The 19,678-nt window shown below is 37.6% G+C and overlaps 1 protein-coding gene across 1 annotated transcript in view; it reads right to left on the minus strand.

Moving 5' to 3' along the window:
• The window catches only part of SIK2 (salt inducible kinase 2), a 120,824-nt gene that overhangs the window by 89,592 nt on the left and 11,554 nt on the right, over nucleotides 1–19,678 (minus strand). Inside the window, exons 2-3 of the mRNA XM_032285610.1 lie at nucleotides 17,318–17,434; nucleotides 13,036–13,099 (exon numbers count right to left, since the gene is read on the minus strand). Of these exons, the coding sequence (XP_032141501.1) occupies nucleotides 13,036–13,099; nucleotides 17,318–17,434 (181 nt within the window). The remainder of the gene's footprint in view (nucleotides 1–13,035; nucleotides 13,100–17,317; nucleotides 17,435–19,678) is intronic.

The raw sequence follows: 19,678 nt of genomic DNA on the forward strand, positions 1-19,678 counted from the left end.
CTAATTTTTGATTTTATAATAAGGACAATGGGAAGACACAGAAACATTTTAAGCAAAAAAAATGACAAGGATCAGATCTTGGTATTACAGGAAGATCATTTTTGATAGCAATATGGAGGATGGATGAGCAGAGGAACAAGTCTGGAGGCAAAAAGGACTTAGGTGTTGAAGTAATTAAAGTGAGAAATGATGGCCATCTGAACTAAAGCAAAGACAGAAGATGCTGGAGAAGTGAGGGTAGATTTAAGCAACACTGACGTGGGACCCTGGTTAATAATAAGTGGGGGAAAAAGGATTAAAACTTAACTTAGGGTCATACTGGCAAAATAAAGTGAAAAAAACCTTCGAAGTTTATTTAAACTCATAATAGAAAACAAATGAACTACTTTCCTAGTACTACCTTCAGGTTGTTGAGATATTAACCAAAGACCACGAAAACTGTCCCTCAGGTTCTCTAAGTAAGCCAGTGTCCAAAGGTATTTTGGCTAAAACAAAGCCCTTTTTCAATTACCACAGCTGGCATCCTAGTATGTTACCACTGAAAGGGAAAGACAGGAAATGAATCAATAAACCCCAGGCATATGCTCAGCCTAGAAAGACGCAGCATATCAAGGAGCAGAAATCTGCAAACAAAGGCCCTGGGTAATTTAATTACCAGGCCGGAATCTGCTGACTGCCGGTTTAATTGTTTGAACAGTACCCAAATTGTCTGATGAGGTGACCACCCTAAGATCTTTGTGCCACTTACTGCACATGACCACATGGACGAATCTAAGAAATAGTTCTAACGAATGTAGGAATAGTGAATAACTTTCATTAGTCACACCTACGATTCCAGAGAAAAAACATAGTCAAAGCCTTATCGTATTCATAAAGAACCCAAGGACTCTTAAGCAAATTCATTTGCCGTTCCATATTTCATGCTGCCAGACAGAAAATAATATCCTTCAGCGATGAGCACCAAACTGCCATATGAGTCCTGGGGAACAAAAGTTACTCAGGTTAGATGCATATGCTCTTATTTGCCATTATACTCTGAAAAGATTATGTTAAGGGAGGTGCAGGAGTTAGAAGAAAATGTAATTGTATGGTAGTAACTACCAGTAAGCACTCAAAAACTGCTCAGTATACTAGAGGAAGCCAATTTTCTCCCTTGATTCAGTTAGTATTTCCTCATTCACGTTTATCTCCTGAAGAGTAAACCAACAGAAAACTCCTTTCAAAAACTGAACAAAGAAGTACCTCAGCCTACTTAACCTGGCAGCGTTCTCTTGTTGGCTTCACTCAGTAAATAAAGTCTGTAAGGCCAAAGCAGACTATTATACTATTCATTCAACAGGTATTTGTGAAACGCTTTGTATTGTGCTAAAGTCCTCAACAGAAGCTTACACTTTATTAAGAGATAAAAGATACACATGCAGACTTTAAATAAAAGTGAAACGCAGGGTGTAGATAAAAATCAGTTGTGCAGGAAAGAGAACTACAGTGTTCTCTTAATAGGAAATCTATGTGGATAGAATTAATTGAGATAAACTTGAAGAGATGGAACTTCAGTTAGAACTTTTAAACAGGCAGGATTTCAATCGGTAGACAGCAAAGGGCTTTCTAGGGCTCCCAACCAACATGAGCACAGATTTTAAATCAGAGATTTACATGCTCTATTTTAAGAATCAATATGGAGATTAGCTTAGCTATGGGTTTTGTGGAAGATAATTAGATTTGGTCATTACATCTGGTAAGCAGTTCACGGGCCAGTTTCCAAAAGTACAGAAGACAGGGGCCCAAATGCTTCCTACTTCCATTATAGATAAGGAGGGAATACAGGACCAAAGCTACATATTAAATCAAGAGAACGGTTATATTCACCATAGTTAGCAAAACTGTTAAATGCTTTCCCTGCTTCTATTCTTTACTGTTAATATATTAAATTAATGATATCCATCAAGATTCAATTAAACTAAATGACATGGTTAAGGAGAAGAGGGGCGGGGCAGAAGAAACAAATGTGCAAAATCAGCAGATGGAAACTTGTTAAGTTTAAAAAACTCTAAGAAGGCATATAATCAGTTAGTACATAAAGTCAGAATATGGCTTCAAGTCTTGGTTATGCCACTTGCTTGCTTACTTGCCCTGTGACCCTGGGCAAATTGTTTAACCTCTTTGTCCCTTAGTTTCTTCAACTGAAAACCCATCTCATAAGGTTTCTGAGAGGATGAAATGATAAAGTTTATGTACAGGACTTGGCACAATGCCTGACACATGGTAAGAGTTCAAGAAATGATATATTGCTATTATTTTTAAGGGTAGGGTGTATAGAGTGCAGTGATCCCAAGGGAAGTCCCTAAAAAATTTTAATAAGATCAGATTTTTATTTTAACAAGATGACTTACTAAGTACCTCTCATTAGAAATGCCAAAGAAAAATTTTATTCTAGAATTTACTAAGAAAAGTTTTGTTTTCTTCAGGGAAGAGGGACCTTTCCTACTCTTAGATAAAATTCTATAACGCCTGCAACTTCTATTCACCTTGACAGTCAGAAAGCTTGGAGCCAAATGTGAAGTTCTTAGGCCCTTATAGCCTACATATTTGTGTTCCTTTTTCCTCCTGACAACTGTTTTCTGCTTTTATATATATTTTCTGATCCAACTCTTTCTTATTTATGTTCTAGAATTTGGAGGGTATTATTCTCCTCTGAAACTACTTCAACTCTTTGTGGAATGAGGTATAATATAATTAACCAAACAAAAATAAAGCATAACTATCAAAGCCTCATAATGCATGAATCACACACTGTAGATGCATTCCCAGCATGCCACCATAATTGCTCTTTTGGCGTAAGCCTAGTCAGATAGAGCAAGAAAATCAGACGGCACAGGAAACTTCACTCCATGCAAGAAGAAGTAGAAGAGGAAAGTGCAAAGACCTAAGGCCTTCCCAGAATTAGCAGAGCATGGTTAAGGCAACTGTGCCAAGAGTAGAAGAGAATTTGAAAGGGGTAAGCTACTGGGAGTTATGCACTGGCTGGAGGCTAGAGCTTTTATTTTTCATATAGATAAATGTTGTTCCCTTAAAGTACTGCAACCTCTTCAGTCTCTCTACTGTTCTATTATTTCAGCCCATAAGACCTTTTTGTTGCTTCACTTATCTCTCTCCTGAACCTGGATCTCACAATCAGCCTTTTCAACAACAACCTTTCTGACCACAGCAACTCTTACATGCAGTTGATCTTCCACCATTCTAATCCTCAACCTGGACCATTCACTCATATTGTCTACTTTTTCTCCTTGGATTGAAAAGCACTGCTGACTGTGAGTCTACTATAAACTCCCTCACTATTAATTATTGATCCTTTTATTCATCCCTTGACAATCACATGATTACTGCCAGCTGTTCTAAACCTTTCTCTCACTGTATTGTCTAATGTACTGCCCTTTCTCTGATGCCTCATCAGCTACACTACAGAATGAAATATCTCTGTCCTATATCAACAAACTCATCTTCCTTCTATTTTACCACAAAAAGCCTCTGTAAGCCAAATCCTTGGCATGATCTCTAGTTATCATTATAACTGCACCAATGCACACCTTTTCAGAGAAGGAGGAATTCCTCTCTTCTAAACTAACCATTTGCTCTGTGCTCTTAATCCCACTGTCTCTTGTCTATTCTGGGACCTTATTTCACCATCTCTTTTCCTGCCTACATTCTTTTCTTTTCTAGCTGCTTCAAACACCAAGACCACAAACAAAACCATTACATAATACTGAATCCTATGTAGGCTCTATTACCCCTCAATTCTTTCCTTTTCTTCTTTCCACCTTGAAAACTTCAAAAGGTAGTTTTATATTATCTTTCTCCCTTTACCACCCATGTATTTTTAACCTCTTGAAATCTGGTTGTAGCTTCCAGTTTACTGAAAAGTACTTTCTTTGAAGTGATTGGTGATCTCTTAATGACCAAATACCCCCAACTTCACTCCACGCTCCTGTGGTTAATCAAGAAACTGTCCATATTTCTCAAGACCCTCTTCTATTTCACCAATTCCTTTTTTCCACTTGCTTCTAATAAAAGGCATAACTAACTCACTTCTTTTTCCAGTGCCCACTCGCAACCAACTCACTTCTTAGCCTTCTTCATTCTGAAATCTCTATTGATTACAGCTTCATTCAGCACTTCTTTTTTTTTTTTTTTTGAGATGGAGTTTCGCTGTTGTTTCCCAGACTGGAGTGCAATGGCACGATCTCAGCTCACTGCAACCTCCGACTCCTGGGTTCAAGCAATTCTCCTGCCTCAGCCTCCCGACTAGCTGGGACTACAGGCGCGCACCACCATGTCCAGCTAACTTTTGTATTTTTAGTAGAGACGGGGTTTCGCCTTGTTGACCAGGATGGTCTCAATCTCTTGACCTCGTGATCCGCCCACCTCAGCCCCCCAAAGTGCTGGGATTATAGGCGTGAGCCACCGCGCCCAGCCATCATTCAGCACTTCTACTCAGTATACTCAAATCTATACTTCTATTACTAAAATCTCCTTTTTTTGAGAGAGACAAGGATTTATTGAAGTATGATTTATATATAATAAGATGCAAAATCTTAGATGGTTAACTATATGAGATCTGGTAATTGCATATTCTGTATGACCACCATTCAAAACAAAAATAAAACATTTCCATTTCCATCACCCAAGGTAGTTCTCTCTTGTCCCTTTCCAGTCAATTCTCCCCTCTCCTTGGAGGCAACAGCTTTCCACCTTCTATTACCATCCATTAGTGATGCCTGTTACAGAACTTCATGTAAATGGAATCATATGTAGTCAGTACTCTTTTGTGTCCAGCTTCTTTTACATAGCACAATGTCTGTAAGATTTATGCATGTTGTTGCATGCATAAATAGTTCATTTCCTTTTTACTGTTGAATCATCTTCCATTGTATTACCATACTATGATTTTCCCACTGATGGACATTTGGGTTGATCCTACTTTGGGTGATTGTGAAAAAAGGCTGCTTTGAACATTCTTATTAAAATTGTTTCATGGACACTTGTTTTCATTTTTCTTGGGTAAATACCTGGAATAGAATTGTTGTGTGGTGGGGTATATGCATGTTTAAATTTGTAAGATACTGCCAAACAATTCTCCCAAGTGTTTGTACCATTTTACATCCCTACCAGCAATGTATGAGAGTTCTAGTTGCTTCACAGCCTAACATTTATTATTGTCAGTTCTTTCAATTTTATTCAGTCTAGTTGACGTGAAATGATGTCTCCCTGTGGTTTTTAATTTGTATTTCTCTGATGACTAAAAATGTTGAGTAATTTTTCATGCGTTTATTGGTCATTTGTATATCTTTTGTCTGGTTCCAGTCTTTTGTCCATTGCTAAATTGGGTTGTCTTTTTACTGTTGAATTTAAATCTCTTTTGAACTTCATTTGCTTCCAATTTTCAACTGTCAATTTTCCATAACAAACTAACTGTCTTGATATTATCTCCAAACCATGTTTAAAATCTAATCTGTCATGTTTCACTCTGAAAACAGACTTAGGCATTACTGTCAACCACACCACAATATACTTCAATCATGTTTGCTTTAAATCCTAATTCTTGGTGTTAGCTTCTTGACACTCAGCAGGAATTTTTGACAAGTGCTAAAGTATAATCACTAACAGTACAGTTTCTGGGATTGCCTAGTTCAAATCCAGACTCTCTTGTTTATTTGCTGTGTGACTTTGGACAAATTACTGAATCTTTCAGTACCTACCTTATATATTTTTTGTAAGGTTTTAAAAAATAAATCAAGTACTTTAGACAGTACGCAACAAAAAGAGAGTGCTCAATAAATAATAGTTGTTATTTTTAGAATTAGAAATGCGTCTTGCTTAAAGTCTTTTCTCATGATTCTGACAACATCTTAACCCAAGCATTCAACCTCTCACATCTAAACAATTAAAGTAGTCTCCTAAATGGCTTTTCTCCTCCTCTAATTCAGCTGTCACACCACTGCTGGATTTATCTTCCTAAAAAATCCCCTTATACACATCATCACTTCCTGGCTCACAGATGGCCACTCTAACAAAGATCCTAACCCTTTCTCCTACTCCTAATACTTAAGGTTTCCCACAGCTGGTCTTTATATGACCCTCTAAAATATGCCTCTTACTTATAGGGACGGGGAAGAATCCAAAAGAGATTGTGCCTGGTGCAGTGGCTTACACCTGTAATCTCAGCATTTTGGGAGGCTGCAGTACGAGGATTGCTTGAGCCCAGGAGTTGCAGACGAGCCTGGACAATATGGCAAGACCCCATCTCTACAAAAAAATTTTAAAAATTGGCCTGGCGTGGTGGCACACACTTGTAGTCCCAGCTACTTAGGAGGCTGGGGCAGGAGGATTGCTTGAGCCCAGGAGGTTAAGGGTGCAGTGAGCTGTGACTGTGCCACTGCACTCCAGAATGGGTGACAGAGTGAGATCCTATCTCAAAAAAGAAAGATATGAAAGTGGTTGCCTCTAAAGAGGAGAAAATGGGGGAGGAGGGGCAGGAGAATGGGGACTGATATCATCTGTAACAAACTCTGCACAATTATTTAACTCCTTAAACTAATATTAGTAAACGTTTAAGTTTTGCAAAAATGAAAACTTGGAAGAGGCCGGGGGTGGTGGCTCAAGCCTATAATCCCAGCACTTTGGGAGGCAGAGGCGGGTGTATCATGAGGTCAGGAGTTCAAGACCAGCCTGGCCAAGATGGTGAAACCCCGTCTCTACTAAAAATACAAAAAAATTAGCCAGGCATGGTGGCACGCACCTGTAATCTCAGCCACTCGGGAGGCTGAGGCAGAGAATTGCTTAAACCCGGGAGGCAGAGGTTGCAGTGAGCCAAGATCTCACCACTGCACTCCAGCCTGAGCGACAGAGCAAGACTCCGTCTCAAAAAAAAAAAACAAAAACTTGGAAGATAGATACAGCCCAAAAGACACAAGCAGAAAGGAATGATGGTTGGTTTATACTGAAGCATGTACTATACTCTGCAATTTGGTTGTCCATACCTGAGGATAATATTAAATAAATAGACCCATGCAAGGAACAGTTGGACACATCCTTTCACTTAGTGCAGCTACCCTATTTGCAAACCGAGGAGTTTAGATTTTATCCAATAAGCAATAGGAAGGTAAGTGAAGGTTACTGAACACAGTTATAATATAAACTTTATAATATAATATCATTATAATATATAACAAAACTTTATAATATAATAAAAATAATATTTTAGTAAGATTAAACAGGAATTACATAAAATGTACTTGACTAGAGAAGAAAGAAGGGATGGTAAAACATGAAGGATATGCTAATTGAGACATGAAGTGATGAAAGCCTAGAGAGGGGTGATGACTGGGGAAACAGAAGGCTTTAATTTCAAGTCATTTTGCAAGAACAGAGTATGATTTGCTGGCCAACTAAATACAACACTAAGAATGAAAAAAAAAAAATTGGGAACATAACACCCTCCTAACACAGAGTAAGCACTAAAGGAATACTTGCAAATTAAATAAAGAGTGACTCTGAAGTTATAAACCTGAAAGACAAATCTTAATATATAGTTCAAAATACAAAGTTCATTACTGTTTATCTAGGTTTTGTTTTTTTTTCCATCTACGTCTCCAATAGGTTTAAAACAGTTTGGGCTCAATTCACTTAAAATCTTATAGAGCAGTCCCCCCATATGTGTAGGGGCTATGTTCTAATACCCTCAGTGGATGCCTAAAACTACAGAGAGTACCAAACCTTATATATACTATGTTTTCTCCTGTATAAACAAACCTATGATAAAGTTAATTTGTAAATTAGGCACAGTAAGAGGTTAACAACAATACTAAAATAGAACAATTATAACTATACTGTAATAAAAGGTATATGAATGTGGTACCTCTCTCACAAAATATTTTAACATTTTCAGGCCACAGTTGACCTCAAATAAGTGAAAACCTTCTCTCGACTCACTGCCTCTATCAACTATCTCATTTCTTTTTTCCCTTTTTGCAGCAGAACTCCTTGAAAGGGTTGTCTATTTTGCTCGCTCCATTTTTCTTCTCTCATTTGCTCTGTAAGGCCCCTTCAATCTAGCTTTTACCCTAGTCACTCCACCAAAACTGCTCTAACGAAACTGCAGAATACAAAGGCCAACTGTCATACTTCATCATTCTTGATCTATCAGCATCACCTGTCACAGATGTTCACTCTAACCTTCTGAGAATACTTTGTTCACCTGGTTTCTAGGACACCACATTCTCTTGGTTTTCTTTCTCCTCTGTCTATTCTGCTACTTTCTCATCTTTTCCAAAACTTATAGTATTTAAATGCCTCAGGGATCAGACCCTGGCCTCTTCCATAATTATACTTACTACTTAGTAGTCTCCATCTGTCGAGAAGTCCTACTGATTATAAGTCAAAATATATTCTGAGTTTGACCACTTAGGACTACCTGTATTGCTACTACCCTGGTCTGGGCTGTCATCATCCGTCACTGGAACTACTCCAACAGCTTCCTACCTGGTCTCCCTATCTCCACCCTTTCCCATTCTGAACAGAGCAGCCAGAGTGATGTTTTTAAAATGTTACATTAGATGCAGTCACTTCTCTGCTGAAACCTGGCTGAAAATGGTTCCCTAATTTTATTCAAAGAAAGAGCCAAAATTCTTCCAATGGCCTATGCAAATCCCCCAAATCTGCCCCACTTCCGCCTCCCATTTACCCTCTACCTCTTCTACTGTTCTTCCTCCTTGCTCTTCTCTCTTGCTTGCTCCTCTTGAGCCATACTGGCCTTCCCTGTTACCCCTTGGACATGCCAAGCACACTGCTGCCTCAGGGATTTGCATTTATTCTTCCCTCTCCCTGGATAATCCCCATTCTTCCTTATCGACATAACTGTGCTTTCAAGTCTCTGCTCAAAAGCCAGCGAGGCCTTCTCTGACTGCTCTATTTAATGTTGCAATCAACTCCCAGGCCTCCCAATCCACCGGCCTTGCTTTATTATTTACACAGCACTCATCACTATCTAATCTACTACATAATTCAGCTATTTTGTTTCTCTCTCCCAAATTCGAATGTAAAAGAGCAGAGATTTTTGCGTATTTTCTTCATTGCAGTTTTCTTACTACATAGCAGTGTGTGACAAGAAGTTCTTGAAAGACTGAATGAATGAATAAGTGAATGTAAGAAATAGGAAAGAAAAGGAAAGAAAAATAACAAAAGAATAAAGGGGAAAAAGGGAAGAAAAGGAAAGAAACTGCTCAAAGTAATGTAACAATTAATATGGTACAGCCGGCATTGTAAATCAGATTTGCTTAGCTTCAAGGCCCGTTAACAGTCTATTATAGCATCAGTCAAGATGCTGCTAGCTGAAACAAATATTTTAAGAATGAAAATAAGCTCATTAAGCAGTAGCATAAAAAAGAAAAAAAAAATAAGCAAAAGAGGGAAGCAGACATCTTTTCTGAAATACAATGAGTTCAGTCAGAACTATTTATTTAGAATCCAACTGCAAATAGTGCATTTTTCAAAACTATAAACATGTATATAGCTCTCTTTAAAATACTTTAAATTAACAACAAATTTGAAAGGACTGAATCATTCTGCTTTTGGCGAAGATGGATTTAACCTTTTGCCTAAAACAACCTTCCTATTCCCAACAACAACGACAACACGAAATACATGAGAGAGTGGTTTGTAAGACACTGGACATCAGGCAAAGGAGAGTGATCCCTGAGAGACAAATGACAAATGAGGCGAGACACATGAATGTTCCAACTAATGCCTTGAGAGAATCTCTACTCCCCAGCACACGGAGGGGAAACCCACGTGTGGCCCTGCAATATCTTTCAGTTGAGTAGGTAACGCTGAGAGTCCCCAAGAAGAGTGAGCTACACACAGAGAGAACTCCAAAGGTCTGCAGAGGGATCTGTCCCCTGAGCACTCAAGAGTGTGCTGACAGGCTCACGTGTGAGGGAAAACCATGAGAGGCCCCAGAAAGAACCATCTGAGAGGCTGAGAGAGAACACTGCCCAGTGCTTACACAGAGCCAGGAATGGTGCCTGTTCCTTCTGGTCAGGCCAAAAACTCAGAATTCATAGGGCATTGAGTAGAGTACTCAGAAGTGGGAAGTAACTAGACCCAGACTGAGAACTGTTTCAGTCATGAAGGCAAGGCCCAAATGGATCAAACTGTTTCCAAGTAACTAAACTGCATCCCAGAACAAAGCTAAAGAAAACCTAAAGTAACCCAAAAAATATGTGGTGCTCAAGGTAAAACCGGCAATGTCTAGCATCCAATCAAAGACTATCAGACATGTACATAAATAGGAAAATGTGACCAAAACTGAGGAGAAACATTAACCAATCAAAACCAATCCCAGAACTGACAGAGACGCTGGAAATCAGCAGACACGGACATTAAAAATTATCAGAACTGGATTCCAGATGTTCAAAAGGCTAAGTAAAGACATAGGAGGCATAAAAAAGGTCCTAGTCACGCTTATAGAAAAGAACGCTACAATGTTTGAGATGACCAATACGCTGGATGGGATTAATAGCAGAAGAAAAGATTCATGAATTTAAAGACATAGAGCAACTACTCAACATGAGACAGAGAGAGGAAAAGGAATTTTTTAAAAATGGAAAAGAGCATCAGTGAGCTGTGGGGCAATTTCAAGCAGTTTAATATATGTTTGACTGGAGTATCTGAAGGAAAAGAGAGAGGGGTGGAAGAAGAGAGAGAAAAAAATTAGTTAGAAAATAATGGCTGAAAAATATCCAAATTTGATGAAAACAGTATAGTCACAGATTGAAGAAGCTCAATGAACACGAAACATAAGAATCATGAAGAAAACCATACAAAGGCACATCATAATCAAATTGTTGAAACCAGTGGTAAATAGAAAACCTTAAAAGCAGCCAGAGAAAAAAGGCACACAGGAATAAAGAAAAAAAATGACAGTAGATTTTTGTCAGAAACAGTGCAAATGAGAAGATTGTGAAGCAACATCTTTAAAGTACTGAAAGAAAAAAAGTCCATCTAGAATTCTATACCTAGTACAAATACCTTTCAAAAACAAAGACAACATAAAGACTACTTTACACATATAAAAGCTGAAATATTTCAACACCAGCAGATCTGTGCTATAAGAAACACTAAAGAAAATCCTTCAGACAAAAGGAAAATGACATTAGATAAAAAAATATATATACATAGGAATGCAGAAATAGTAGCTACATTGATAAATAGATGTAACTTTCAAAAAAATGGAAATCTCTTTAAAAGATAATTGTTGAAAGAAAAAAGTAGCTACACTGATAAATAGATGATTTTCAAAAAATATGGAAATCTCTTTAAAAGGTAATTGTTTAAAGAAAAATAACACTGTACTGTGTTTTATAAAATAGGTATAAGTAAAATATGACAACAGGAACATAAAGGCCAGGAGGGGTAAAAGAGAAGTACACTCATGTAAGGTTCTTTTTTTTTTTTTTTTTTAATTGAGATGAAGTCTTATTCTGTTACCCAGGCTGGAGTGCAGTGGCATGATCTCAGCTCACTGCAACCTCTGCCTCCGAGTTCAAGTGATTCTCCTGCCTCTACCTCCCTGATAGCTGGGATTACAGGCATGCACCACCATGCCTGGCTAATTTTTGTATTTTTAGTAGAGATGGGTTTCACCATGTTGGCCAGGCTGGTCTTGAACTCCTGACCTCAGGTGATCCGCCCACCTTGGCCTCCCAGAGTGCTGAGATTACAGGTATGAGCCACTGAGCCTAGCCAAGGTTCTATTATATGTGAAGTGGTATTACCTGAAGGTAGACTGTGTACACCTGTATATGAATGTTCATAGTAACTTACGTATGACAGCCAAAAACTGAAACCAACCCAAATGTCTATCAATAGATAAATGAATGAATAAGCAAATTGGGATATATTCATATAATATAATACTTGCAATAAAAAGAAATTATATGTCGATATACACAATAAAATGGATGAATCCCAAAATAATTATACTAAAGGAAAGAAGCTAGACCAAAAAAAAAAAAAGAATGTATGCTATATGATTACATTTGAATATATCCTATATAATTACATTTATATAAACCTCCAAAAGATATAAACTGATCCACAGTGACAAAAAAACAGATCAGTGATTGTATGGGTGTCAGATGGGACAAGAGAGTTACAAAGAGGGCACAAAGAAATTTCTGGAAGTGATGGATATTTTTATTGTGGTGATGGTTTCACAAATGTGTATCAAAACTTATTAAATTGTACACATTAAATACGTGCAGTTTATTACACATGAATTATTCTTCAATAAAGCTGCTTAAAAAATACTTTTGGACTTTACGTTAAGAACAAAAAGATTTAGATAACTACAGTGCTCTGATTCCACACAGTAAAAATAAACAGATGTTTTAAGTGAAAGCTAGAATGGCATATTTAAATTTTTTTTTAAAGTTAGAATGAATCATAAACACCAATCAAATACTTTCTCATTAGAGATAAAAGAATCAAGTCCCAGAGTGGTTTGGTGACTTGCCTGAAGTCTTACAGCTATAGTGAATACTTCACTAAACTAAGATCCACAATAACAGAGATTGTGCTATTTAGGTCACCAGAGTATCCCCAACACCTAGTACAATGCCGGGGACACAGAATAAGCTTAATAAACATTTGCTGACTAATCTTTCCTATGGAAAGAAAGGTTAAAAGGATGATAAAAAGAAAGAAAATATCCTTTGCTATATGACTAAAAGTTTCTCCATATGTTTGATTCTCCAATCTCTAACAGAGACAACAGAATTAAGTAGTACCTTCAATATAATAAATACAAGGAAATAAGTTATATTTCCTATTTTTGCTTACTGAAAACTTTATTCTAACACTTAAAATTTTTTCACTCATATTACCAACACTTAAATAAGCAGAAAATTAATAGAAAATACCCTATTCATGCAGATTAGTGAATTTTTCAAATTAATAGAAAATTTAAAGGAAAAAACTTACCAAAAATTTCTCCATTTTTGGCATATTCTGTCACAAGGTACAACATACTTTTGGTCTCCATTACCTATTGATAAACAATTCCATATTAGTCTGACAGAAATGTACTTAATTTTCCACAATATTCTATGGAGTTACCTAACTGAAACTACTAATAAAAGAATCACAATTATGAACAATTCAGAAGATGGCTAAGTTTATAAGCCTGACAATATCCTTATGATTAATATGTTTGTGAAAAATTGAGATCTTTGCTCTTGTAAGTGTGGTTCATGGACCAGCAGTAGTAGCACTACTCAACCACCTGTAAGAAATTCAGAATTCCAGGCCCCATCCCAGACATACTGAAATGCAATTTACATTTTAACAAAATTGCCCAGTGATTTTTATGCACATTAAAGTTTGAGAAGTGTAAGTATAGATAATAGGAGTTTTGAATATCAACTTTCCAACATCTCCTCACTGACTTTTCTGGTTCTATGTTATCATGGTAGACTCTGATTAAAAGAAGAATGGAATAATTTAGTTCACCTGGCCTGTAGCCTAGCTAACCTGGCACAATGTGACATTCCTTATACTATACTTTAATATTGTTACAAAGTACTCTAATTTAAAAACATTGTTGAAAAGTTTCATATTCATAGCTCTACTGTTAAATACTTTTATTTAAATTCATTTTTCTAGATTCAGAAGGAAGTGTGTTATCGTCATAAATTTGATTTTTCAAACGACACTAAACAGATATCTATTTAAAAAGAAAATAAGGCCGGGCGTGGTGACTCATGCCTATAATCCCAGAACTTTGGGAGGCCAAGGCAGGTGGATCACTTGAGGTCAGGAGTTCGAGACCAGCCTGGCCAACATGATGAAACCCTGTCTCTACTAAAAAATACAAAAATTAGCCAGGTGTGGTAGTATGTGCCTGTGATCCCAGCTACTTAGGAGGCTGAGGTGGGATAATTACCCGGGAGGCAGTGGTGGTAGTAAGCTGAGATCACACCATCACAGTCTAGCCTGGGTGACAGAGCATAACTCTGTCTCAAAATATATATATATAAATAAAAAGGAATGTTTAGATTCAAGATGAACAATTTTTAGAGTGTTTCTCTGTTACACTCTAACTGCTATCTACTGAAAGAAAGAAAATTAATTTTGTTTTAAGATGTAGGTTTAAGACTATTCTCCATGAGGCCAGCAAACTAAGAACTACCTACATGTTGGGCCTAAACAAATCAGTAAATCAATTATAACCAATTAGTTCCCTCAAACAGATAGAATTATTATGTGAATTATGTTAGTTTGATCCTTAGTTTAGTTTATGCTTAATCAGAGACTTTGAAGAATATAATTAGTTTCTTAGAAGTGTCTTCTTTAGGATTAAAAAAAAAAATGGCTAGGCATGGGTGGCTCATTCTTGCAATCCCAGCACTTTGGGAGGCCAAGATGGGAGGATCACTTGAGCCCAGGAGTTTGAGAACAGCCTGGGCAACACAGTGAGATCCTGTCTCTGCAAAGAACATAAAAAAATTAGCCAGGTATAGTGGCATGTGCCTACAGTTCCCGCTACTTGGGGAGGGGCTGAGGCAGGATGATCTATGAGCTCGAATGTGCAGTGAGCTATGATTGTGCCACCTCACCCCAGGATGGGTGACAGAGCAAAACTTTTTCTCTAAAAAAATTGGTAATGATTTTAAAGTTTAAAGGGAGAAGTAATCGGAATTATTTATTTATTTATTTTTAGAGATGGGATCTCTGTGTTATCCGGGCTGAAGTACAGTAGCTATTCACAGGTGCAATCGTGGTGTACTACAGCCTGGAATTCCCTGGCTCAAGAGATCCTCCTGCTTCAGCCTCCCTCGTAGCTGGGACTACATGTCACTGCACTGTGCTAATCTGATATAAATTTGACCTAAGAGGCCTCTATAGTTTTAGAATTTTTAGGAAATGCTTTGAATGGCACATCATAGTCTCTCATTCTCAGGCGGCATATCATAAGCCAATGGTCTTCACATTTTTTAAATTGAAAATCTCTATCAATAAAAGTTGTTTACAGCAGGGGCTGCCAACCAGGCCACACCGTGAAGCTTCACCTGTATTTACAGTCGCTCCCCATTGCTCGGATTACCATCTGAGCTCTGTCTCCTGTCAGATCAGCAGTGGCATTAGATTCTCATAAAGTGTGACCCCTATTGTGAACTGCACATGTGAGGGATCTAGGATCTGTACTCCTTATGAGAATCTAATGCTGAGGTAGCAAAATTGCCTTCCACGAAACTGGTCCCTGGTGCCAAAAGAGTTGGAGACCCCTGCTTTAGAGCCAAGCACACTGTCATACACTTGTAGTCCTAGCTGAAGCAGGGGGATCCTTTGAGCCCAGGAGTTCAAGGCCAGTCTAGGCAACAACAGTGAAACCCTCTCTCTAAATAAAATAAAATACAATAAACATGATTCCTATGGGAATCCATTAAAAACAAAGTTGCCGGCTGAGCGCAGTCGCCCATGCCTATAATCCAAGCACTTTGGGAGGCCAAGGTGCGTAGATCACCTGAGGTCAGGAGTTCGAGACCAGCCTGACCAACAAGGTGAAACCCCATCTCTAGTAAAAATATAGAAATTAGCTGGGTGTGGTGGCAGGTACCAGTAGTCCCAGCTACTTGGGAGGCTGAGACAGGAAAATCGCTTGAACTCGGGAGGTGGAGGTTGCAGTGAGCCGAGATCCTGCCACTGCACCCCATCCTGGGTGACAGAGAGAGACTCCGCCTCAAAACAAATAAACAAAGTTGCCAAATATATATGTATATATATACACACACGACATATATGGTGACACATGTATATTTACACACACATTACATACATGTGCCACTGTAAAATGTTATGTATATTATAAAATACACACAAGAAAACAAATATAAAAAATAAACATAACTAGAGGTTTAATATTTTCTTCTCATACTCCCAAGGACATTTGTGCTAATCCATTTGAATGCACATACTGGTGTGCCAGTAAACCAGCTTTCTGACAAAAAATAAAAAGGCCCTGATTGGTAAGCCAATTACTGTGATGTAAATATTCCCACCAATGAGCATTTTGAGCTACTAATATCATGTTAATTGGCTTGCAAAGCTTCTGAAAGTTTAACAATCAACTCTCAACAAGCCGGTACAGGCTGAGTCCAGCACACCATGAGTGTACACATCACACTCGGGAGATCAAAGTCATGAGCCAGGATACTAGAACATTTCAGCTTAAAAAGAGATTTTCAACAGAAAAATTCTGCATGTTAAGAAATACATTTTTTTCAATATTTTGTACTACATTATCCTCCTTAAACATGAATTACTCTTTAAAAATCTAAGAAAAAGGCTCCTTTTAAAAACCATGGATGGTTGGTGGGTGCACTAAAAGCCCAGACTTCACCATCACACAATATAGCTGCGTAACGAAACTGCACTTGCACCCCCTAAAGCTGTGAAAAACAACAAAAAACCTGAGGGCTTACACTTAAAATGGTGCATTTTACAAAAATTATTATCACAAAGTTGATTTTTTAAAAAACAGAAAATTTATTTTCTCTACTAAAATAAGCCAAATAACTAAACAAATATAGTCCTATCTATTACAAAGTATGCCACTGAATAATACACTAGTCTAGCCATTGCATTTTTATAAAACATATTCTTTTTAAATAAGCAAACTGCCATATCTTCATTAGGCAGTAGCACCAAAATCCTGCCGTTAAAATGCAGGGTATCATAAATATACAATTGCAAACTTCTTTTTTTTTTTTTTAAGAGATAGTGTCTAACTTTCTCACCCAGGCTAAAGCGTAGGGGTATCATCATAGCTCACTGCAACCTCAAGCAATCTTCCTGCCTAAGCCTCCCAAGTAGCTGGGACTACAGGTGTGCACCACCACATCAGGCTCGTGTGTGTGTGTATTTTTTTTTTTTTTGGTAGAGATGGGGTTTCACCATGCTGCCCAGGCTTTTCTCAAGCAATCTTCCTTCCTCAGCCTCCCAAAGTGTTGGGATTACAGGCTTAAGCCATCACGCTTGGCCCACACAGCAAACTTTTAAAACAACTTGCAGTCTGTGAGAAAACTTAAGATTTCTGATTTTTAAGTTTAAAGACAATATAGAAAAGTGGATGTACTCAGTTACAAAAGGCATACATTTATTTTCTTTCATTGATTAAAAAAACAAATATAAGAAGAAAAATCATGATACAAAGTAGAGAACTATTTTGTGGAATGAATGGAGACAGTGTCAGGCTGAGTCATACCTGATAAAGTTTGATGATGTGAGGGTGGTCTAACAGTTTCATTATTTGTACTTCTCGGTAGATTTTCTCAAGGTTCACTGCATCCAGCTGAGACTTATCGATTATTTTTATTGCCACCTGCATCCCAGAACACAATTAAATACAATTAGTATACAAAAGTTAACATTTTCTAGTTAAGAATCCTGTCAATAAGTGACATGAGGTTTTACCTGTAGGTTCCTGACCCTGATGATAGCTAGTTTAAATTCAATGCTCATTCATTCAACAAATATTTCTTAAACTAATACCATGTGTAAGGCAGTAGATGTTGTTTGGCAGTGTCTTCAGTGTGCTATGAAGAATAACTCTGCAAGGTTACTTGAAGAAAACATGTTTCACTTTTAGTACTATGGTAATGTCTTTTTACTTCTGTACAAACTGAAAAAATAAAATCTTTATTTTATTAAATTAGGAGCTATATCAACTAGTTATCATCCCACTGTAAAATATCTATAAGCAAATAATCAGCAAAGTAGAAGACAGTTCAGAAGATAGTTTCTGTTGCAGTGAAATACTATTTTCCTAGAAAAGCAAGTGATAAGTTTCAAAGAATATAGACAAAAAGCTGAATATAAAATATTGAAACTCAACCAGACACGGTGGCTCACATCTGTACTCCCAGCATTTTGGGAGGCCAAGGCAGGCCAATCCCGAAGTCAAGAAATTGAGACCATCCTGGCCAACATGGTGAAATCCTGTCTCTACTAAAAATACAAAAATTATGTGGGCGTGGTGGCATGTGCCTGTAGTCCCAGCTACTCGGGAGCCTGAGCCAGGAGAATCATTCGAGCCCAGGAAGCAGAAGTTGCAGTGAGCTGAGCTCGCACCACTGAACTCCAGCCTGGTGCCAAATTGAGACGATGTCTCAAAAATAAAAGATCAAAAAAATCAAAACTCACTATTGGATTTTCTTTTAAAAATTGAAGAGCAAAAACTAAAATGTTAGTAACTACACTAAAATTTAACTTTGTAAAAAGAATTTTATTTCAGAAATTCCAAGGTTAATAATTTGAAGGTATTATATTTGAAGGTAAATGACTAAGTAGGCAGAAATCAATGATTACATGCTTTTTTCATGCAATTAAAAAGAACTAATTTATTAAAATTAGTAGATATTTGGTTGGAAAATATCCTGATTTAAATAAATTTTCAGATAATTGAGAATCACCCAATAAGTTTTGAAAAAACTCTAAAATGTACTTCAAATTATATCAAAGGGTATTCTAAACATAATTTAGCCTTATGTTATTGTTTCAGGGTAAATTTTTTTTTTTTAATAGAGATGGGGGTCTCTTTATGTTGACTAGGCTGCTCTTGAACTCCTGGCTTCCCTTCTCAGCCTCCCAAAGTACTGGGATTACAGGGCTGAGCCACCACACCTGGCCTCAGGATAAGTTTTATTTATTTATTTATTTATTTATTTATGAGATGGAGTCCTATGCCCAGCTGAGGATAACTTGTAACATCAGCAATTGCACATGCCATGATAGCTCAATGCTTCCAAAACGTATCCAAGAAAATAGGACTCAGCTTGCCATTTCACATAATTCCTTCAGTCGCTTATTTATACAATTACAGTTAACCCTGAACAACATGGGTTTGAACTGCATGGGTCCAATGACACACAAATTTTCTTCTACCCCGAAGACAGCAAAACCAACTTCTCCTCTTCCTCTTCCTCCTCAGCCTATTCAACGTGAAGATAATAAGGATGGAGACCTTTATGATGATCCACTTCACTTAATAAGTAATAAATATTTTCTCTTCCTTGTGATTTTCATAACATTTTCTTTTCCCTAGCTTACTTTATTGTAAGAATAAAGTATATAATGCATGTAACATACAAAATATGTGATAATGGACTGTTTATGTTATTGGTAAGGCTTCCAGTCAACAGTAGGTTATTAGTAGTTAAATTTTGGCGGAGTCAGGCTGGGCGCACGCCTGTAATCCCAGCACTTTGGGAGGCCGAGGAGGGCTGATCATTTGAGGTCAGGGGTTTCAGACCAGCCTGGGCAACATGGTGAAATCCTGCCTCTACTAAAAACATCAAAATCAGCCAGGCATGGTGGCAGGTACCTGTAATCCCAGCAACCTGAGCGACTGAGCCAGGAGAATTGCTTGAACCTAGGAGGTGGAGGCTGCAGGGAGCCAAAATCACGCCACTGCATTCTGGACTGGTCAACAGAGCCAGACGCCGTCACGGGGAAAAGAAAAATCTGGGGGGAGCAAAATATTATACTTTGAAGTACATGAGGTGGTCAGTTCTCCTAACCTCTGCCTTGTTCAAGGGTCAACTATAATTTTTTTCTTCTTTCCTTA

Source organism: Sapajus apella, unplaced genomic scaffold, assembly GCF_009761245.1.
Source record: "Sapajus apella isolate SASKATOON/1434 unplaced genomic scaffold, GSC_monkey_1.0 scaffold16, whole genome shotgun sequence".
NCBI classification, from domain to species: Eukaryota; Metazoa; Chordata; class Mammalia; order Primates; family Cebidae; genus Sapajus; species Sapajus apella.